The following is a 24,303-nucleotide window of genomic DNA, read 5'->3' as shown; positions in this document are numbered from 1 at the left end:
TCTCCACCGTACGAGGCAGCAGTTTGCGGCTTTGTGCAACAGGGAGTGGGACCACAACAACGCCATTCGCCACAAATCATGTCATTGAGCCCAAAGACCACCCACTTCCTGGGGACTAGAGTAGATGTTTGAGGCAGGACTACTCTCTTCAGAAGCCCGGGAGAGTCGGCTATGTTTTTCTGTCATACTACTCCCTGACGACTCTTACTCTCATCTCTAACTTGCCTATACACCTAGCACTTGAGAAACTATTCAGAGGAAAGTGTAGTTACCGAATAAATCTGCCAGGCGCATAGAATTGTTCAGGAGGTGGACACAGAGGAGATCCTAAGAAGCAAGAGAGAGTGGAAGGGGATATATTCTTGTTTTATTAGAACATGATGACTCAGATATCACTTAGTAAGTTACACTACTGAGCTATGCATTGTGAGAGGATTAAAAACAAGAGATATGGTAAGAACTTACCTTTGTTATCTCTGTTTCTACGAAGTCCATAGGGTCCACAGGGTTAACCTTGGGGTATAGCTCGATCTGGATCCACGGGCATCACGCAGTTAAAGCTTTCAGTGCTCCCAGGATTTACTTTGGTCCGTCCTCCTCTATACCCCACCCCCGAGCCACAGGCACCTCAGTTGGTAAGCAGCCAAGGCCGGAGGAGGAGACTAAACAGAGAGAAGGAAGACTGGAACACACAAGAAACCATACTCACAGAAATGGGAGACAGAAAAACGGTGACCAGCCACACAGCCCATTTGAAGCCAGGTGCGTCAGGGCGGGCGCCCTGTGGACCCTATGGACTTCGTAGAAACAGAGATAACAAAGGTAAGTTCTTACCATATCTCTTGTTTTCTACTTCAGGGTCCATAGGGGGTCCACAGGGTTGACCTTGGGGATGTCCCAAAGCAGTTCAACTAAGGGCGGGGATGCTCCTGTGCAGAAAGGAGAATCCTGCGCCCAAAGGATGCATCCTGAGAGGCAAAGGTGTCAAATGCATAAAACCTCAAAAACGTCTGAATGGAAGACCAAGTGGCTGCCTTACACAGCTGAACAGCGGAGGCACCACGTCTAGCAGCCCAAGAAGGACCCACGGACCGAGTGGAATGAGCCTTAACAGAGGTCGGAACAGGTAAACGTTCCTGTATATAAGCCTCCCTAATAACAGAACAAAGCCAACGGGCTAACGTTTGTTTGTTGGCAGGCCAACCCCTCTTGTGAAACCCAAAGAGGACAAACAAAGAATCGGACCTTCTAACAGAAGCAGTCCTGTCAACATACATTCTGAGAGCACGGACAACGTTCAACGAAGCATTACCAGCTGTAAGATCAGGAGACTGAAAAGCTGGCACCACAAGTTCCTGATTGATGTGGAACTTAGAGACTACCTTAGGCTAAAACTCAGGACGAGTGCGAAGCACTGCTCTGTCCTGGTGAAAAATTAAGAAGTGGGGACTACAGGAAAGTGACCCCAACTCTGACACCCTCCTGGCTAAAGCAATTGCCAGGAGAAAAACAGTCTTGTTAACCACTTGAGGTCAACCGACTCAAGAGGCTCAAAAGGAGGTTCCTGCAGGACCCGAAGAACCACCGCCAAATCCCACGGAGCCACTGGAGGCACAAAGGGAGGCTGGATTCGAAGAACACCTTTGAAAAAGGTTTGAACATCAGGCAATGTAGCGATCCTACGTTGGAACCACACAGACAGAGCCGATACATGAACCTTCAGGGAAGAAAGACATAAATCCAGGTCAAGACCTGACTGAAGAAATGCCAAAATCTTAGAAACCCTGAACACCTGAGGATCAAAGTTTCTGGACTCACACCACTGAAAGTAAGTGTGCCACACTCTGTGGTAAATCCGTGCGGAGGCAGGTTTATGCGCCCTCAGCATGGTACTGATGACAGAGCCTGAAAATGCCCGGGACCTTAAGACGGCTGTCTCAAGAGCCACGCCGTCAAAGACAGCCGACCCAGATCCGGGTAAAGGCAGGGCCCCTGAGACAGCAGGTCCCGACGCTGAGGAAAAAGGTACGGAACGTCGATTGACAAGCTCCTGAGATCGGAGTACCAAGGACGTCTGGGCCACGCTGGAGCCACCAGCAGTAACGTGCCTCCATCCTATTTGATCTTTCTTAGTACCCGAGGTAGCAGGGAGATCAGAGGAAACAGGTACACCAGGCGAATTGACCATTTCACCGACAGCGCATCCACCAGACTTGCGCCTGTGTCCCTTGTCCTTGAGCCGTACACGGGCAACTTGTAGTTGTGACGGGATGCCATCAGGTCCAACTCCGGCAGTCCCCATTTGTCCATGAGAAGTTGAAACACCTCTGGGTGTACCGACCATTCCCTTGGGTGCACGTCATGACGGCTGAGGAAGTCCGCCTCAGAATTGAGGACTCCCGGGATGAAAACTGCAGAGATCGCAGGAAGGTGGCACTCCGCCCAAGCCAGGATGCGAGAAACCTCTGACATCGCCGCTCGACAGAGTTCCTCCTGGTGATTGATGTATGCCACTGCAGTGGCGTTGTCAGACTGCACCTGAACTGCCCTTCCGTGAAAAGTGATGCCTGACGACAGCAGAGCCCTGTACACGGCCCGCAGCTCCGGCACGTTTATGGGAAGAGCTGCCTCCTCCGCAGACCAACGGCCCTGAAGAGACAACGAGCCGGTCACTGCCCCCCATTCCCGGAGACTGGCATCTGTTGTGAGCAGAACCCAGTCCGGAATCCAAAAGGGACGACCCTCGATGAGATGAGCTGGCTGAAGCCACCAAGCTAGAGACAGGCGCACTTCCAGAGACAAGACCAGCATCTGGGATCGGATCCAGTGAGGTAACCCATTCCATTCTGATAGAATCTGCCCCTGCAGGGGCCTGGAATGGAACTGGGCAAATTCCACCACGACGAATGCCGACACCATGGACCCTAGGACTATCATGGCCGAGTGGACCGACACCCTGGCACTGCTCAGGCAACTGTGTATCCTCAGTTGCAGGAAGGACACCTTTTCCGGAGTCATGAAAATCCTTTGCTGACGAGAATCCAGAAGGGCTCCCAAATGGACCATCCGTTGTGATGGGATCAGAGATGACTTCTTCCAATTTATCAACCATCCGTGTGCTTGAAGACAAGCAATGGTCAAGTGGAGATGTTGAAGTAGTACCTCCGGGGAGCTCGCCAGCAGCAGAAGATCGTCCAGATACAGCAGCAGCCGTATACCTTGTCCCCGAAGGTGGGCGGCCATAATTGCCATCACCTTGGTGAACACCCTCGGAGCCGTGGAAAGGTCAAAAGGCAACGCCCGAAACTGGTAGTGATGTTGCAGGATAGCAAACCTCAGATTCCGCTGGTGTGCAGGTGCTATGGGCATGTGAAGATAGGCGTCCTGGATATCCAGGGAGACCATGTAATCCTCGGGTTCCATCGCCAGAATGATGGAACCTAACGTTTCCATCCTGAATTTGGGAACTCTGAGGTATTTGTTCAGAGACTTCAAATTTAGGATAGGGCGATGAGAACCATTGGGCTTCTGTACCAGAAATAGAGTAGAATAGTACCCCGTCCTGCGTTGAGACTGCGGAACGGGAACAATGATCCCTGCTTGTAGCAAGGATTCTATAGCTACCTGAATCTGGAAAGCTTTGGTCTTGTCCAGAGAAGGATTCGTGCAAAAAAAACTCGTGGGGCGTTCTGTGCCGAAAAAGACAGGGCGTACCCCTGGGAGACCACTTCTCGAACCCAGACGTCTGTGGTAGTACTGAGCCAGCACTGGGCGAATTGAAGAAGTCGGCCTCCCACTCTGGGGTCCCCCAGTCTGGGGTCCCCCAGAGGGAGGCCCGTCCCATCAGGCGGAAGGCTTACCTTCCTTTTTGGAAGAAGGGCGCCTAGCACTCCAGGCTTGCTTCTTGGGTTTAGAGGCGGTCTTAGCAGCCGCCTGCTTCGGGAAGGACTGACCTTTTGCCTTACCCTGAACCCGAAAGGAACGAAAGGCCGAACTCCGGACCTTGGCAGGTGTTGCTGCTGAAGGGAGGAAAGCTGACTTGGATTTAGCCAGGGTATCCACTATTTTGTCCAAGTCCGGACCAAATAGCAATTCTCCATTAAAAGGTAAGGCCTCCAGACCTTTCTTTGAATCAGCGTCCGCTCTCCAGGACCTCAGCCATAAGGATCGGCGGGCAGACACTGCTGCAGCCGATACTCGAGAGGTCAGTAGACTAGCATCCAAAGAGGCTTCTTCAATGTAGAAAGCAGCGTCTCTCATCTGTCCTAACAACTCCCTCTGGACATCCGGAGCATCGTTCGGAAAGGTATCCTCTAATGCGTTGGCCCAACCCTCAAGGGCCTTGGCCACCCAGGAGATGGCCAAGGACGGACGGGCCACTGCCCCTGAGAGGGAGTAAATGCACTTTAAGCAAGTCTCAACTTTTCTGTCCGTGGGATCCTTAGCGACGATATAGACGGTAATGGCAGAGTAGCGCTCCTTATTAAACGGGTGACATGGGATTCCACCACCAGTGGAGTTTCCCATTTTTTACAATGTGCCTCAGGAAAAGGATAATTAGAAGCTAACCGCTTCTGTTGCAGGAATCTCTTACTGGGTGCCTGGCAAGCCACCGCCATATGATCCGCAAATTGATCAGATAGGGGAAACACCACAGAAGCCACCTTAGTCTTTTGGAAACTAGGATTCTTCGACTTAGGAGCTGGTGCCTCATCCTCTATTAGGAGAATGACTCACACTGCCCTAACCAGTGCTCGCACATTAATGGACGACTTGGTATCTACCTCCTGGACCGAGGTGCTCGCACATTAATGGACGACTTGGTATCTACCTCCTGGACCGAGGTGTCCGAGTCAGTGTCGTCATGAACCTCCCCATTTTGGACTGAGTTGGAGCGCACATGCACCCAGGGTGGAGGAGCCACCACAGGGGCCTGAAAAGGCACCACAGACTGCTGCGTCACAGGTGTAGACTGTATATACATAGGTAACCCCACATAAGGACCAACAGACTGAGCCTGGGGGGGGGGGGGGCTCTGCAATAATTGCGGGACACCCAGGGAAAGGGGGATGGCAGGCTGGGGCAACGCCCTAGTAGGGACAGCAGTCTGGACCGACAGATGGTCCGCAATAGACACCAGCACCTGACAGAACATCGCCCATGGTAGTTCCTGCGTCATAGGGGGTTTTGATGGGCCAGGAACCACCTGGCACCGTCCACACAGGCCATCCTGTGATAAGTCCTTGCTGAGTACAACTGCCAGAGCCTGCATTAACCCCCATGCACCATCAGCTGTCTAGGCAATGTATGTGATATTATTTGACATCCTGCAAACCACAACTCCTAATCTATAGTTGCATGAATGCAAAATTAGCTGTGTATTGAAATTATGTGTTTAATATTGTACAAGTTTCTAATTGGTATTGTTTAAATGTCTGTGAATCTTTTTTTGACTTGCTAGCCATAGTCATGACCTGTGTTTAGATGGACATCACTGAAGCATAGTTTATAGTGTCATACTGCCTGTTTACTTAAACTTAGTGCAATATATGTCCACTGATCAATCTGCATTTCAACCAGCTGACCAATTGGCTCAGATGTAAGCTAGTGTCTTAATCGGGCATACTATTTCTTAACATTCAGTCTTAGGGCAGCTTGCTGAGGGTAGCAGCTTGATGTGGTTATGCAATAACAGGTGAAAAACATTGAACAACATCGAAGACCAGGTAATTACAAACCCATTACTTAGAAAAATTAATTTTTTTCCAAATACAAAAAAGACAATGTATCAAAAACTTCTTTTTATAATCTCACTTCATGAAATCATCTCTAAGGCTACTACATCCTTTACTCTTCCTGCAGCTCACCCTTCTGTACATATTCCTACCTCATTAATCTACTCACCACTTATGAACACACATGAGCTTTAACTTATCTATACACACTGACAATAACATCCACAACCTGTCGCCATAAAAATCTTTCGGACCAGGCCTGGTAATTGTAAAGGAGGTGGGGTAGGAATATTACTCTCCCAATCTTTCACATACACAATTCTCCCACAGGTACCTTCACTCACATTTACATCATTTCAAGTACATTCTATCAGGACTTTCACCCCTTTCTCTCTGAGAGTTGCTGTTATCTATCGCCCATCTGGGCCACCCCAACAATTTCAGGAACACTTTTCTGCCTGGATCCCTCACTTTCCATCCTCAGACATCTCCACCATCATTATGGGTGATTTCAATATCCCCATTGACAGTCCACAATCTCCTCATGCCTCCAAACTACTCTCTTTAACATCCTCTCTTGGCCTCTCCCAATGGACTGACTCCTCTCTACTCATCAGGAGGGCCACTGTCTTGATCTTGTATTCACCAGACTATGCTCAGTTTCTGATTTCACTAATGCTTCTTTCCCTCTCTCAGATCACAACCTTATCACCTGTACACTCTCCTCCATTACATCAACGTCATTGAAATCAACCAAAAATAAACCCGCAGAAATATTAATGCCATTAACCTTCAACAACTATCTACCTCTCTACAACAACAACTTTCACCAATTTCTACATTCACTTCCCTGAGACTGCTGCATCACACCTAAACCAGATTCTAGAAAAAGCCCTTGATGAAGTAGTTCCAGCTACCCACCACACCACAAGGCATCTACAAAAACTCTCGCGTAAAGTTGAACGTCAGTGGCGAAAGTCTCATACTCCAAGTGACTTCCTCACATATAAGACTATCTACAACTCTTATCGTACAGCTCTGGACACTGCCAAACAAACATATTTCCAATCTCTAATCTCTGCTCAAGCTTCTAACCCCAAGCGACTTTTTAATACATTTAAACTGCTTCTTACCCCTCCATCACCCAAGCCACCTGCTACTATCTGTGCACAAGATCTTGCTTCCTATTTTAGGGACAAGATTGATAAGATCCGAAATTAAATGGTAGACTCTTCCTCAGCTAGTGACCTGCTCAATTCCCTACCTGAACCCTCTGGCACATTCTCTTCATTTGATCTCACAAACGAAGATGAAGTATCTACACTCTTCTCATCCTCCTACTCTATTACCTCTCCTCTAGATCCTATACCCTCACAAATCAGTAAAGCTCTGACTCCTGTGCTTATCCCAACCCTAACTAAAATCTGTAATCTCTATCTCTCTACTGGCAACTTTCCATCACTGTTCAAGCACGCAGTGATTACTCCCATTCTGAAAAAACAAAATTCTGACCCTAATACTCTCTCAAATTACCGTCCTATCTCCCAGCTCCCATGCCACTTGAGAGACTTGTCTACACCCACCTCACACACTTTCTTAACTCACACAACTTATTGGACCCACTTCAGTCCGGCTTTCATTCCCAACACTCCACAGAGACAGCACTGACTAAGGTAGTAAATGATCTTGTCACTGCCAAGGCTAAAGGCCATTACTCAGTCCTAATTCTTCTAGATCTCTCTGCTGCTTTTGACACTGTTGACCACTCTCCTCTCATACAAACACTGCAATCCCTAGGTCTTAATGACACAGCTCTTTCTTGGTTTTCTTCCTACCTATCTGATCGCTCTTTTACTTTTAGTTTTTCTGATTCTGCCTCCTCTTCGCTACCTCTATCAGTTGGAGTACTGCAAGGCTCTGTCTTAGGTCCTTTACTATTCTCAATCTATACCACCTCTCTTGGCAAACTAATCCGCTCTTTTGGATTTCAGTACCATCTGTTTGCTGATGATACTCAAATCTACCTATCCTCTCCAGATTTATCTCCATCTGTATTGGTCCGTGTCACTGAATGTCTTTCTGCCATTTCATCTTGGATGTCATCTCGCCACCTGAAACTTAATATCTCTAAAACAGAATTAATTATATTTCCACCGGCCAATAACAGTTACCGACCTGATCTCTCTATCACTGTTGATACCTCGACCATCCACCCCGTCCCACAAGCTCGCTGCCTTGGTGTCATCCTTGACTCTGAACTGTCCTTTGTTCCCCATATTCAATCTGTCTCAAAATCATGTTACATACATTTAAAAAAACATATCCAAAATTCGACCATATCTCACACAAGACACTGCAAAAACTCTAATCCATGCACTTATTATTTCCCGCATTGACTATTGCAATAGCCTCCTTACTGGTCTTCCCAAAAGCAGGCTATCACCATTACAATCCATTATGAATGCAGCTGCATGGCTTATCTTCCTTGCGAAACGTTCTTCTTCTGCTGCCCCGCTCTATCAGTCCCTCCATTGGTTGCCGGTTATCTACCGTATTCAATACAAAATACTTTCACTTACACATAAGGCTATTAACCAAACCATACCAACATACATCTCTTCACTCATCTCAAAATATCTTCCAACCCGACCTCTCCGCTCAGCACAAGATCTACGTCTCTCATCCCCATGCATTACTTGCTCCCATTCACGGTTACAGGACTTTCGTCGCGCTGCACCCACTCTATGGAATAACCTACCTCGCACAATAAGACTTTCCTCTAGTCTCCAATCCTTCAAGCGTTCCCTGAAAACTCACCTCTTCAGGCAAGCTTATCAGATTCCAGAACCTCTCACATAACCTTCATAGCCTCCATATCTAATTACATCCCCTTTTACAGTCCACACACACTCTCACACATCGTCTTTCTCTCACATCCTCATGAAATTTGGTCGACATTCCTGTGTGACTGGATCATGCAGGCAACCAAGAAACTGTGCATTCTGGCTGGACCAAAATGCAATATATAGCACCTATCCTTGTGTATCAATGCCTATTTCCCTATAGATTGTAAGCTTGCGAGCAGGGCCTTCCTACCTATATATCTGTCTGTTATTACCCAGTTTTGTTCTATTAATGCTTACAATTGAAAAAGCACAACGGAATATGCTGCTCTATATAAGAAACTGTTAATAAATAAAATAAAATCCTCCCTATCCACTCCTGCAGAACAGCGCCTGCAGGAGAGCAACACCGGAGCCATAGAGTGCTCAATCTCCTCTCTTCCGACATGACAAAATATATTATATAAATAAATATATATGGCAACAGAGCAGAATCAAGCACACTCACCAGTGTGCTGAACAACAGCCCGCAATATGGCACTGTGAAGCACACAACAGTATGTGACGGACCTCACAAATACGTGCTTTATATAAGTGAGGTCTGTAGAAACGCCCCTCCCCCACACTCCTGCAGGGTTTCGGAGAAGGAAAGGTATAGGTAAAGGCTGACAGTAAGTAGAAATAAGCACAGACAGGCAGCACTAGCAAAAGTCACATACCATGCAGAAAGATATACTCACTGCACCTTTCCACTACAATCAACCGCCTAGATTCAGTGTCTGGGAGGGCTAGAGTGCTGTGTCCTAAAACAGGGGAGAGGTACACAGTGGGACCGGTCCGCGTCCTCCCTGAGAAATCTGCGCTGCCACCCAGAGAAAATAGCCGCCAGAGACCTCAGAGGAGGAGTGGCCGAGGAACCTGCAGCTCAGCGACGCCAGACTTCGTGCTGAAAGGCGCGCTGAGCTGAGGGGAGGAGCCACTAAACAGGGAAGGCTTCCTCCCCTGGCTAGCTATTAACCCCAGGGTTGCCGGCTTCCTGCCTGCCGCGTATTATACGCTGGTTATCAAGTGGTCTCACGGGGTATACCTCCGAGGAGGGGGAGCCCACCGCCACTGCTAACACCCCCTGGTCTGTCCCCCAGAACCGGGGGGCAAAGGACTGCATTTAAAGGAACCCGCGAGCCGCCGCTAATCAGTGACTCGCGGTTTACCTTCTCCCCCAATTGGGGTTTTGGGGTGCAGACTTTCAAAAACCACCCTGCACTGGTACAGTCCCCCAAAGTTATTCTGTGTCAAAAAAAATGTAAAAAAAAGGACCACAGGACACCCCAAAAAGGTACTTTCATTTTGGGGGCAAAAAAATAGAAATTGGGGGACAAACATCTAAACTAGCGAAATAGACTCAGGGGGGTTCCCCAAATACGCAGCAGGTATTTTTTTGATTGCAGGTGGTTGCGGCAGGTGGATTTTTCACAATTTTTAAAACTTCACATTGGCCACTTTAAAATATGCTAGTACCCATTTTCATGTACCCCAAATTTGATTGGATACCTTATTTTCCCCCCAAAAAGTTGCTAAATGCTATTCTTCACCACTTTCCCAAAGACACTATACAGCACCTATTGAGACCGTTTAAAGACCCCACATACCTTGGGGATACCCATAGTAATCCCCCATGTCAAAGCATCTTTTATGGGGTGTCAGGCTTTTCGCCGAATTCCTTTTCGCTGGGTCCCGTTTTCGACTAAATGAAATTGAATACGGGGAATTGCGGAGACGAGCGCAATAAGTTTTCATTTCCAAAACCTCAAATTGAATATGGCCCTAAGCGGTATAAACAAGAATAGTTAATATTTCCATCCATTAGTATTTACATTAGACAATACAGAGAGGATATAACACACACACACACACACACACACACACACACACACACACACACACACACACACACACACACACACACACACTGAGCAGTGTAGTGTATTTTTCCTGGTCACAGCGCAATGTGGCAAACCGCTTAAAGAGACTGCACTGATCAATTTGATATGCGACTCTTGTCTTAATCAGTACAATGGAACTCAACGTTAAAAAAAAGCCGTGGCCTCTGCATCATAGCACTTCGTACACAGATTCAGGCTCAGTCGCACACAGTTATACAAGTGTCAAATACCAAATTAATCAGAGCAGTCTTGTCAAGCAGTTTTGATGCACAGCACTGTTCCTAAGACGCACACTCTTGAAAACAATACAGGTTGAGTCTTCCATATCCAAATATTCCGAAATACAGAATTTTTTTAGCATTCCACAGAGATAGTGAAACCTTTGCTTATTGATGATTTAATGTATCCAAACTTTGTTTAAGGCACAAAATAATTAAAATATTGTATAAGGTGACCTGCAGGCGGTGGGTATAAGGTGTAAATGAAACATAAATTCATTATGTGTCTCGCTTTGGGTCCCATTCCCAAGATATTTCATAAAGGTATGCCAATATTCCAAAATATGGAATATTCCGATATCCAAAATACCCCTGGTCCCAAGCATTTAAGATATGGGAGACTCAACCTGTATAGTGTATATATGCACAGATGTGTTCTCATACATTATTGCAGCAATCACGCACTTCTTGGCGCACCAGGTCCTGTGCATGAGCACTCTGGATATGGGAAACACAACCTGTATTAAGATAGAAATGGGCGCTAGAGAATAATAGATTAATTGGTTTTCCAAACTTGTATGGCAGCCCCCACAAAGTGGATCTGGGTCTCCACCAAAGATATGCAACTGCAAAGGATAGAAATAAGCGCCCCCGTACACAGCTGCTGGTTAGAAAAATATTAATAACATTTATTTCAACAGTAAAAACACAATAAATGTATTTGTAAAATCAATGTAGGCAGGTGGTTATAGAAAGTATATACTGAACATATATCACAATAACTTGTGGCCACAATCAAATATATTTTATATTTTTAAATCCACCTATAAAAAAAATAGTTTTACTGTTGAAATAAATGTTATTAATATTTTTATAACCAGCAGTGGGGTACAGGCGCTCCCATTTCTTTCCTTTATTCTTGAAAAAGATGCTCGGTGCAAGCTGAGTCGCACAGGACCTGGTACGCCAAAAAGGGCGTGACTGCTGCAATAGTGTATGAGAACACATCGGTGCATATATACTGTACACTATACAGGTTGAGTCTCCCATATCCAAAATGCTTGGCACCAGGGGTATTTTTGGACATCAGAGTATTCTGTCATCAGTCATGCTAAAAATAAATTCTGTATTTCAGAATATTTGGATATGGGAGACTCAACCTGTATGGACAAAAGTATTTGGCCACACCTGTTAATTATTGAATTGAGGTGCTTCAATCAGACCCGTTGCCACAGGTGTATAAAATCAAGCACCTAGCCGCCATGCAGTCTCCATTTTCAAACATTTGTGATACAAAATGGGTTGTTCTGAAGAGCTTAGTGACTTCAAACGTGGTACTGTGATAGGGTGCCACCTTTGCAATGAGGCGGTTCATGAAAATTCGTCCCTGCTCTATATTCCACGGTCAACTGTAAGTGATATTATTAGAAAGTGGAAGCGTATAGAACAGCAGCACCTCAGCCACAAAGTGGAAAACCACGTAATATCAGAGTGGGGTCGACGACTGCTATAGCGCATGGTGCGTAAAAGTCGCCAATGCTCTGCTGATTACATAGCTGAAGAGTTCCAAACTTCCACTGGCTATCGTACGCACAAAAGCTGTGTGGAAGGAGCTTAATGGAATGGGTTTCCATGGCCGAGCAGCTGCATGCAAGCCTCACATCACCAAGTCCAATGCCAAGCGTCGGATGGAGTGGTGTAAAGCACACAGACACTGGACTGCGGAGCAGTGGAAACGTGTTCTGTGGGGTGACGAATCACGCTTCTCTGTTTGGCAGTCAGATGGGAGAGTCTGGGTTTGGCGGATGCCGGGAGAATGTTATGTTATGGTAGGGGGCTGTTTTTCAAGGTTTGCACTAGACCCCTTATCTCCAGTAAAGGGTAATCTTAATGCTTCGGCATAAAAGACATTTTGGACAATGCTATGCTTCCAACTTTGTGCCAACAGTTTGGGGAAGGCTCTTTTCTATTCCAACATGAGTTTGCCCCAGTGCACAAAACAAGGACTATAAAGACCTGGTTTGATGAGTTCGGTGTGGAAGAACTTGACTGGCCCGCACAGTGCCCTGACCTCAACCCCATCGAGCACCTTTGGGATGAACTGGAACGGAGATTGTGAGCCAGGCCTTCTCGTCCAACATCAGTACCTGACCTTTATTTATTTAGGGTCTTTAAAGCACGACTGAACGTTTTAACAGTGCTGTTATGTTTCTACAGTTTGCAAAAGATTATTTAGTTCAAGGTGGTTTTTCCACATTTGCTTGGAAGTTGTGTTGAACAGCAGATTATAGCAGTCTGCTATAAGTGTGCAGCAGTTTGTCCCATATATCAAATTAGGAGGTTGAAGCGGAGTTGGACACTTCCCTTTTCACAGATGCAAAGAGCGAGTCTCAGCATACAGCTCGTGCGCAGAAGCTATTTTATGCATTTTACCGTATCTCCGGACAATTCTTAAGCTGGGCACACATAAGTAGATGGGAAGCAATCGGGAAGCCGACTGCCTATATACCGGCAGCCGGCTTCCCGACTGTCTTATCCCAGCAAGGGTGAAATGCCGGGCGTCTAGATGTAGACGCCCGCATTTGCCCGACGCCGGGAGACCGGCATCACGATCGTAGTGATACCGGGCGCCGCGAGCGGACAGCCGTGGGGGGGAGGGTTAGGTTTAGGGCTCCCGGGGGGGACTTAGGGTTAGGCACCCCCCCGGGAGGGTTAGGCTAGGGGGAGGGAGGGTTAGGGTTAGGCACCCCCGGGGGGGACTTAGGGTTAGGCACCCCCCCGGGGGACTTAGGTTTAGGCAGCGGGGAAGGGAGTGGTTAGGGTTAGGCACTTGGGGGGGAAGTTAGGGTTAGGCACCCCTAAGGAGCGTTAGGGTGGTTAGGTTAGTGGATACTTACCTATCCACAATCGGGATTTCCAGCTCTGTCGGGCTTCCGCTGCGTCGCTCTCTGCTCCTGTCGGGTTGCTGCTGACGGGAATCGAACCGCCGGCCATGCAGCCGGCGGTATATCATACCCATTCCATGTAGATATATCTGTAGTGGATCAGCGTATGTGTACACCCAATATGTCTGTCAACGACGTAGTTCACAGACATATTAGCTCGGCCCTTCAGCACAGCTGATGCAGATATATCAGTACATCTGGCTGTGGGTACGGGCGACCCGCCGACCGCCAGTACACTTCCTGCAGGAACCGCCGACACTGACATCACAACTGGGCACTCAGCTGTGATGTCTGGCCAGACATATCAAATCGGCCAATTGGCAAGTGTGTATAGCTTACCAAATCAGCTGCTCAGTCGACACGACGGCTTGTCGCCCATTTAGTCTGGTAAGGGTGCACCCAGCATTGGTCAGACGGATATTGGCCGAATCTCTCTTTGTGTGAAATGGGCGTTAAGGGCTGGAACTAGGCAGTGACAATGCAATCTCACTGAACTGTTCCGTGTCATGGGAGCCCTGTGGGCATGTAGCTATACTTCCGTGCCTGTTTCTGGCAGATCTCTTTCACCCAGCAAGGAGCTGGAGTAAGTGCCAATAGTGTGTGTGACGTTTGAGGCTGTGGATGAAAAATTAGTGGGCGAATCTGCTTCCCAGCTTGAAGCTGCATGGACCCTGCATCAGCCCTACGAAAACCTGCATTAGCATAAGGTAGCAAATCTGCTTTCTACGGCTTTATGCAAAAACTGCCACTTTGCGCCCGTCTCATGATCACCCCCCATGTTTCCGATAAACCCTTAACAGATTTGTGGGTACTTTAAACAGAATGAAAGCATGGCCAGCATTGTGTGCGTTAGCTCTGCACAGGTCCAGGACATTACCAACAACCTTCAGAGATGTCATCAGCAAAACTTTATTTAGCTGCTGATTCCAGTATCGAAAACTAAAATATAAATAAAGTACATAGTGCTCATTTTATGACAAAACAAAGGGCTATGTATTGACATGCATTATTTATCATTTCACAGTCATTTAGCAATAAAAGCCTTAAAAGATTTAGAGGTCTTAAATATCTCCAGACAGAATCTTAGTGCCAGAAAGGAGATGATCTCCTTACCCGTAACGTACTTTACATATAATCTCATTACATGTGCCCTGCTGGATTCCCATGCAATTACTAAAAACAAAAAATACATTACGGTGTTCAACTAAACAAAGGAAACTAAAATGTTGACAACTGAAGTTGCACAATGAGTACATTACTTCTGACAGATATGGAAGAATCCACTTAAAAGGCAGCTCAATTATGCCCACTATAAAAGGGGTGATCTTCTAATGAAAATGGACTTCAGCTTTGAACAAAATGAACTTTGCCAGTGATGCAGTAGCTTATATTAGCCTGCAGGTGTCACTATAGTGACTGGCGTTTATAGAAAGTTCAAGTCGCTAGGTTACCACTTACCAGCAAAAACAGTGACAAATTTGGACTTTAATGGCTCTGTTTTGTATGCTGTATATATATATATATATATATATATATATATATATATATATATATATATATATATATGATGGAATACACAGCAAGGGAGGTATAAGTTATAATCAGTGGGAATAGCTTTGCAAACAGGTTATTTTATCCAACAGACTCCTTCAAAATGGAGAAAGACATTTTTGTGGGCTAGATACAACTGCTCAATTTCACTATAATCAATGAAAATTCACAAGGAACCATGGACTCAAAATGACAGTGAGGTCCCTATTCCTAGTGAAATGGTATAATAAAAAAAAGGCATGAATATCCTGCTCTGAATCACATTGTTTCTGGAATCCGCGTGGGATGCTCAGAAGTAGCTGGGTACACACCTGAATAGCGCTGCGACCAAGCGAAGAAATGTAACAATACTGTATGACAGTGTGATATATTGTTACATGTCTAATGTGACGTACGATGCGGTATACGGTATACTGTATCTATCCATCTGATCTGCAGCACATTCGATGTGAAGATGAGAACACCCGATACATCGTACGCCGATTTGAGTGGTACTCAGCGTACACACTATTCGATGGCTGTTCCGATCCATCTTGTGTGTACCCAGTATACCGCATCCCCTTAGTACAAATGTTTTAGAACTTGCAAACAATTAGTAGCAAATTATCAAATTTGGGAGAAAAAATCGAAACAGGTTTCAAAAACATCAAATTTAAAATATTATATATCTATACAAAAAAAAATAAAAATAAAACATTGAGTACTATTTGTCGAGTAGACATGCGTTACTGCAGCGTCAGGAAACCCCGGATGCCAGGTGCCAAAACCTTGGACCATGGCATCTAGCTCATGAAAAGGTATACACTCCATGAACATTGGTCCTGCTGTGTGGTGCACCCTGCATGAACAGGGACATTGGTCCTGCTGTGCGGTGCACCCTGCATGAACAGGGACATTGGTCTAGCTGTGCGGTGCACCCTGCATGAACCGTGACACTGGTCCTGCTGTGCGGTGCACCCTGCATGAACCGAGACATTGGTCCTGCTGTGTGGTGCACCCTGCATGAACCGTGACATTGGTCCTGCTGTGTGGTTCGGCACTCTGAGAAGGCAGCCTGGTGTATGGCAAAAAGTTCCAATTTCAGCTCTCTGTGATTTTGGCCTTTTATAACTTTGACAGACTCATAAAAAAATGTTGATCCCTGTGTTAGCGTATGCCAACACCAAAGAAAACTACCATTCTCTCTTTATAACATTCCTTTACACATACGCAGATTTTTTGTCCAGTTTAATGTTTGTCCTTTGTGGTGCACACAACACGTAAAATAAAACAAAACAACATAATGCAGCTATGATGCTGTATTTACCCCTTTGAGCTGTTGATTGCTGTCACACTATCAATACTCATAACAATACACAACACAGCAATGTGCTCTTCAAACAAGCGATAAAGGCATGGTTAGTGCATATTACATTGGTAAGGATAAAACAACTCACTTTGAGTAATCAAACAGCCTGCTGTCCCACAAATCATGATTGCCTCTAGGTACATCATGGAAGAAGCAGGAGTTTGTACCATCAAACTGGTTGAGACCATCTTCGCTGTTCTTTGATGCATGGCTATGTACAACATCAAGTAAAACCTGGATTCCCATAGAATGGGCGACATCAATCAGTTCCTTCAACTCGTCTGGTGTTCCAAAGCGACTATTAACAATAAAACACATTGATTAGTAAAGCAGCATGTTGAGCATTACATGAAAAACCAACAAACATTACATAGCGCATTTTATGATACAGTTTCAACCTCAACTTTGTAGCGGAGAAAGAAAAGGGTTGATTGATATGGACAACGCTTCCACTTAGATGTTTGCTAAACCTCCCCATAAATCTTATTCATGCTCAGCTCATGAACATCCTAGATTCATACACGTTTCCAAACAGTACATACTCAGCCCCCACGCCCCTATAGATCCATCCTGAAACACAAATATGTTCACCAATAAAAATGGGGTGCAACTGTCCAATGCAATAGCACATAGCATCACAAGCAGCATCGCACTGCAGCACTTCACAAATGATTCTTACTGTATAAAGATGATCTGCATGTACATTTTACTACACAGTAATCCAATCACTATTCCATGTATAGATTTCATTACATGTAGAGGCGCTTGGGCCATGCAATCTGTATGCAATGGAAGAGAAGTACTGCCTGGCCATCGACCCGCGGGTCTGAACCAGGCCCTAAGTACAGCACAGATAGATAGATAATTAAATATTATATGAAATATACAAATATGACACAGCGAAGGGATCAGTTAGCCAGGTACTGCTGGTGAGAGTGGCAGAAAAACTGTAAAGGTAGTTTCACCTTAAGATAGATAGGAGAGCCCCAGGACCATGGTAGGCGGAGTCTGTCAGTGCTAGACAGGAAAGGTCAGACATGCGTATCACCTGAGGCTTGTTCACTAATATGTTTGCGCAGTGTTCTCATAAAAGGGATCAGAGCAGTGTGGTCTGGAAGCAGGTGTCTCTGTACTGATTCTGTAGTGGTGCTCTCTCATCCGATGTCCACTGCACACGGCACACATCAGGCAGCAGAAACACCTTCGCAGATCACTAGCACACCTTTGAACATTCTCTTATTATCTCACGAGACTTCCCTCTTAACAATAGAAAATGAATTCCTTAGTTGGGCATAGATTACTCGCCCTGTTTGAAATACTTTGATCATGATATTTTAATTGAGTTATACAAACCTGTACTTTATTATTTTCCCTTTTATATTTTGCCCTGTTCATCCACACCTACATCATATCACCCCATACACTGAGTAATTTCTACTGTATCTTCACTTATTTACAAATTTTGTCAAAGACTACTCGAATATATTTGGATACTTTTCCTTTTTATGATATATACTATTGCCTCAATTATGAAATACAGTACGGTATGATAACTTTTTTTATAATTGTTGAAAATAAATTCAAGTCTTCTAGTTTATTAAATTTCTACAATAAAGATGTAAACTGCATATATGCAATTAGATCTAGTGGATGTAACCATTTTTTATATGGACTCGGCATTTGAGTGCCCCATATATGAGAGTCCTTTTCTACAGCACCTGCAGTTGTGTATTAAAAAACAATAGATCATTACATCAAACAATACAATGGATATGTCCTTAATCATTTTTTTACCTTGAAGCAGCAAAGAAACTGGTGATTTGATAACCAAAACTTGCATAATATGCATGTTCCATGATAGCCATCATTTGTATGCAGTTGTACCCTGTTGGATAAAGAGACATCTCAGTATTTGGCTATTCAAATTCTCCACAATGTATACACAGCTATGCAAATGTACGGGGAGATACGGATCAAAACTAGGTAATTGGACAAAAAAGATGCTATAATACGCAGCAACCAATTGTTATTGTTTTTGTTTTTTTTAACCCAACCTATGAAAGCAAACATCTGATTGACATAAAGTTATGAGATTGAGGGGCCTATGTACTAATAATTGCGTAAACTAAGTATCCATATAGCGGGTGATATTTCAATTTTTAACGAAAATATCTCCGCAATGTACGAAGGGGAACTCGCAGGGACAGAGGGTTCCTGCAAGTTATATCCCCAGCATATTGTAGAAGTCTTTCTCCTGTGGAAGCTGACACTGCTCATGTGCACAGTGTCAGCTTTCACTGCTGGCCGGAGACTGCAGGAGAGAGATCAAGAGATCGCTCTCCTGCTTGTAAGCCTGCATAGGCTCAAAGCAGTTCACACCATCTGAGGATGGAGTAAACGAACGGGGACAAACTTGAAAAAGCTTTGCTTTTCGTAGTTTGTTACATGGGGTCAGATCATAGTACCCCTTGATAATAATAGGGAGTGCCACCAGCAGAGCTAATTAGCATTTTGACTGAGATTTCTGTGAAATCTCCTGCATTGTGCCATTAGTACATAGCTACAATGCATAAAATTATGCAGCTTCTGCAGTTTGTACATCATTTTATGGAAAAAAAACCTTGATACATAGGCCCCTGAGCACCTTTCTGCTAATGGTATCAGTATGAAATCCAGACGGCGGAAGACCGGCAACTGAAGATCCCGACAGGTAAGTATTTTAACTATAACTAACCCCCCCCACCCTCCCTTAGGGGTGCCTAACCCTAACCTCCCCCCCAAGTGCCTAAAGCTAACCCCCCCTTCCCCTAGCCTAAACCCTCCCTGGAGGGTGCCTAACCGTAAGTCCCCATTGGGGGCACCCAACCTAACCCTCCCACCCGCGGCTATCTTTGCCCGCCTTACCTTCATTCAGTATGCCGGGCGTCGGGCTCGAGGCGTAGGTAAAATGACAGGCGTCGGGATTTCAACGCCTGTCATTAGACCCCTGCCAGGATTAGACAGTCGGGAAGCTGGCGTTCAGCATTTCGACCGTCAGCTTCCTGACTGCATCCCGTACTAATATGTGTGTCTAAGATTATATGCTGGCATTATGCATCATGCCAGTGACTATAATTGTCAAATTGAGCCACTTGTTTAAGCTTCTCAAGGTCACGGTGAATCCAAAAATATGTATTGACAAATCTTTAAGACTGAAAACAGTAACTTGCAGGCAATGGATAGTCCCAAAGATAATGCATAGAGTAGAAGCCTTCCGGCACCCTACAAGAGTTAAAGACAACATAAACATAAATAATGAATTGTAATTTTGAGTCGAATTTAGAGTTCTGATTCCAGGATCCATCACTCAATCCTGCCCTCCAAAATGTGGGCAGAACCCCAACTTCCGGCGTTTTTTTCCCATCTTCTGTCACCATTTGCCAATTTTAAAGTATTGAGGACAGTTTTGTTTTAACCTAACTGAATGCACAAATTAAGAACTTTGTAGAACACTCCCCAATGTCATGTGACACACAAATGCTAAAATGACCAGAAATTCCAAATAAAAATAAGAATTTTCTATTATCAATGCTATTCCAGTTTGTTCTATTGTAGAGAACCCCATGTGGGTATTTACCGTATATAAGCCGACCCGAATATAAGTCGAGGTAACTACTTTTACCCCAAAAAACTGGGAAAACTTATTGGCTCGAGTATAAGCCTAGTGTGGGAAATGGCAGCAGCTGGTAGTGCCCCCCAGTGGTAATCCCCCCTTTCAGTGCCCCCAGTAGTAATCCCTCCTGGTAGTGCACCCAGTAGTAATCCCCCCTTTCAGTGCCTTCAGTGGTAATCCCCCCTTTTTAGTGCCCCCTGTAGTAATCCCCCCTGGTAGATCCCCCAGTGGTAATCCCCCCTTTTAGTGCCCCCTGTAGTAATCGCCCCCTGGTAGTGCCCCCTGTACTCTCCCCCCGCCAGTAGAGAGAGAGGTGATAAGAATAAAAAAAAAAAAAATTACTTACCTGAAACTCCCGCTCCTGGTCCCGCCACTATCAGCTCCTCCGGCCGCTTTGCATGGGAGAGACGTCGTCATGACGACGTGTCTCCCATTACCCACTGCGGGAGCCAGAAGATGGCTCCCGCAGTGGGAGCAGCAGCAGCTGCTGATTACAGCAAACACACAGCTGCCGGCTCCGGCGGCTGTGTGTTTGTGCTGTGTAGCGCTGACCGAACTCCGTCCGGTCAGCGCTACACTTCACTCGAGTATAAGCCGAGGGGGTACTTTTTCAGCACAAAAAATTTGCTGAAAAAAGTCGGCTTATACTCGAGTATATATGGTAAGTGCTCGCCAAACAAAGGTTTTAAAACAAGTAACAAGTTAAAGTGATTTTTTAATAGATTATAAAAACAAAACAGACGTTTTGTTGCTATAAACCAGTTTGGTTTTATAAATTCCAATATTACCATTATTTTTATTTTGTGGAATTTACATACAGTAGTCTTGTCTACTACTAAACATTGTGTCCTTCATTGTTTTCACTTAATCAGTAATTATCGATGAGGACTTATGAGGGTATAAAAGGCAGAAAAACAAATTAAAGAAAAATTTTTTAATAGGCAAAAAATACAATCAATAAGTCTCCTACAGTGCTCTAATAGGTACAATACTAAACAGCTACTCAGTTTAAAAAAGAAAAAAAAATATATACAGTCAGGTCCATAAATATTGGGACATTGACAGAATTTTCAGATTTTGGCCTCTGTTCACCACCACAATGGTTTTGAAATGAAACAACCAAGATGTGCTTTAACTGCAGACTTTCAGATTTAATTTGAGGGTAATTACATCCAAATCGGGTGAACGGTGTAGGAATTACAATAGTTTCAATATGTGCCTCCCACTTTTTAAGGGGCCAAAAGTAATGGGACTATCAACTCAAAAGCTATTTCATGGACATGTGTGGGCTATTCCCTCGTTATTTCATTATCAATTAAGCAGGTAAAAGATCTGGAGTTGATTCTAGGTGTGACATTTGCATTTGGAATCAGTTGCTGTCAACTCTCAATATGAGATCCTAAGAGCTGTCACTATCAGGGAAGCAAGCCATCATTAGGCTGAAAAATCAAAACAAACCCATCAGAGAGATAGCAAAAACATTAGGTGTGGCCAAATTAACGGTTTGGAACATTCTTAAAAAGAAAGAACGCACCGGAGAGCTCAGCAACACCAAAAGACACGGAAGACCACGGAAAACAACTGTGGTGGATGACAAGATAATTATTTCCCTGGTGAAAAAAAACCTCTTCACAACATTTGGCCAAATCAAGAACACTCTCCAGGAGGTAGATGTATATGTGTCAAAGTCAACAATCAAGAGAAGACTTCACAAGAGTGAATATAGAAGGTTCACCACAAGATGCAAACCATTGGTGAGCCACAAAAACAGGAAGACCAGATTAGAGTTTGCCAAACAACATCTAATAAAGCCATTACAGTTCTGGAACAACATCCTATGGACAGATGAGACAAAGATCAACTTGTACCAGAGTGATGGGAAGAGAAGAGCATGGAGAAGGAAAGGAACTGCTCATGATCCAAAACATACCACCTCATCATTGAAGCATGGTGGTGGTAGTGTCATGGTGTGGGCATGTATGGCTGCCAATGGAACTGGTTCCCTTGTATTTATTGATGATGTGACTGCTGACAAAAGCAGCAGAATGAATTCTGAAGTGTTTCGGGCAATATTATATGCTCATATTTTGTCAAATACTTCAGAACTCATTGGACGGCGCTTCACAGTACAGATGGACAATGACCCGAAGCATACTGCAAAAGCAACCAAAGAGTTTTTTAAGGCTAAAAAGTGGAATGTTATGCAATGGCCAAGTCAATCCCCTGACCTGAATCCGATTGAGCATGCATTTCACTTGATGAAGACAAAACTGAAGGGAAAATGCCCCAAGAACAAGCAGGAACTGAAGACATTTGCAGTAGAGGCCTGGCAGAGCATCACCAGGGATGAAACCCAGCGTTTGGTGATGTCTATGCGTTCCAGACTTCAGGCTGTAATTGCCTGCAAAGGATTTGCAGCAAAGTATTAAAAAGTGAAAGTTAGATTTAGGATTGTTTAGTTTATCCCATTACTTTTGGTCCCTTAAAAAGTAGGAGGCACATACAGAAACCGTTGTAATTCCTACACCGTTCACCTGATTTGGATGTAATTACCCTCAACTTAAATCTGAAAGTCTGCAGTTAAATCACATCTTGTTTGTTTCATTTCAAAGCCATTGTGGTGGTGAATAGAGGCCAAAATCTGAAAATTCTGTCTATGTCCCAATATTTATGGACCTGACTGTATATTCCATTAGAATGTAAATAGACTTCAGGTGAATGTTTAATATTAAACCCATCTTAATACTTTAATGTTAATGACGTTCATGCAAAGGTCGCTTCAAGATGATCCAGGAGACCAAAAACTGAAGCATTTTTCTGTTTTAATAAGAGGAAAATGCAAATAACAATCCAATTTGACTTCTGAATATTAACTATACCCATCTGCATGTCCTGAACTTCTCGTGCACATTTGATATTTACAAGGTAGATCATGAAAGCCGGCAGAAGTAATTGATTGTTTGTACTATACCTTGCGCTTAACCACAGCTTTTTGTAAATATATTTCAAACACCCTGTACTTATATCTTTAATCATTACATATTCCTTATCTCATTTAATTCCCTGAAGGGAGCTCTTAAAAAGAACAGACATAAAAGCCAGCTTGCATCACTTTCAATAGAAGAAACACAAAAACGAAATAAAATTAAATAAAAAAAATTTAAAACTTTTCCCCACAATTTTTGTCACTTAGTTAAACTACTATTCTGTGATATGAAATGTTTAAAACCTTAAGGGAAAACAGGTGATAAATCCACAGAAGTCAGAGCAAATGCTTCTTAAGTAAAACTTTAATGTCAGTAAAGAGATCTTTCTTCAAACAGACAAAAAATGATTAATATCAGTAAAGAATAACCTTCAGGTTAATAAGAGCACAGGAATAAATTCCTTTGTTTCCTCCTGAAATCTGAACATACTGTACTGTCATTGTTCCGACTGAAGTGTGAACATATTGTAGGTATCTTCACAGTGTTTATTTCAGCTTCTGTTAATTAAAATGATTCATATTACATGAAGAACAAATTTAGTGAGAATGTCAATTCTTCAAAAGGACAAAGAAAATATTAAATTATATTTTAGTTTGGTTTCTTCTTATTAAATAAAACTATGGTACGCATGCACGTAAATCAAGAATTTGTCAGGTGCACTATGAACATGGAATTAAAGGAGAACTTAATGGGCCAAGAACTGATGATGAAGCAGATGATATTGTTGTCCAATGTAACGGATGGAGTGGCCGCTAGCAGGGTTCAAAGCATACAGGCACGGATTTATTAACGAGTGATATTCTTATCATCACTCTTTACTAATATTAAATGGTGTTCCAACCAATCAGCCCCTAACTGTTATTTTTCAAACACATGACTCTTATCTGAGCACATCAATATTTCATTCATGATGTCCTGCATTATCCTCGCTTTCAAGGGCACAATGTGTCAGTGTCACTGAAGCTGCCTAAGCAATTTGCACGTTTTTCATCCTTCTCCATGCTGTGTAGATCAGACATTGTTGTGGACCACAGCAATGTAAAGGAGTCTGGGGTCACACCACACCAACCAATAAAAGAAG

The 24,303-nt window shown here is 44.2% G+C and overlaps 1 protein-coding gene across 2 annotated transcripts in view; it reads right to left on the bottom strand.

The window, feature by feature from the left end:
- The window catches only part of GBE1 (1,4-alpha-glucan branching enzyme 1), a 198,009-nt gene that overhangs the window by 89,035 nt on the left and 84,671 nt on the right, over nucleotides 1–24,303 (bottom strand). For both annotated transcript variants that reach the window (XM_088442724.1, XM_088442725.1), the window contains exons 7-8: nucleotides 18,378–18,468; nucleotides 16,672–16,881 (exon numbers count right to left, since the gene is read on the bottom strand). In XM_088442724.1, the coding sequence (XP_088298850.1) occupies nucleotides 16,672–16,881; nucleotides 18,378–18,468 (301 nt within the window). The remainder of the gene's footprint in view (nucleotides 1–16,671; nucleotides 16,882–18,377; nucleotides 18,469–24,303) is intronic.

The sequence above is a fragment of the Taudactylus pleione genome, unplaced genomic scaffold (assembly GCF_031769625.1).
Source record: "Taudactylus pleione unplaced genomic scaffold, aTauple2 ptg000316l, whole genome shotgun sequence".
Taxonomy (NCBI): Eukaryota; Metazoa; Chordata; class Amphibia; order Anura; family Myobatrachidae; genus Taudactylus; species Taudactylus pleione.
Note: the sequence above shows the minus strand (reverse complement) of the source record. Positions and strands in the feature narration are given on the sequence as shown.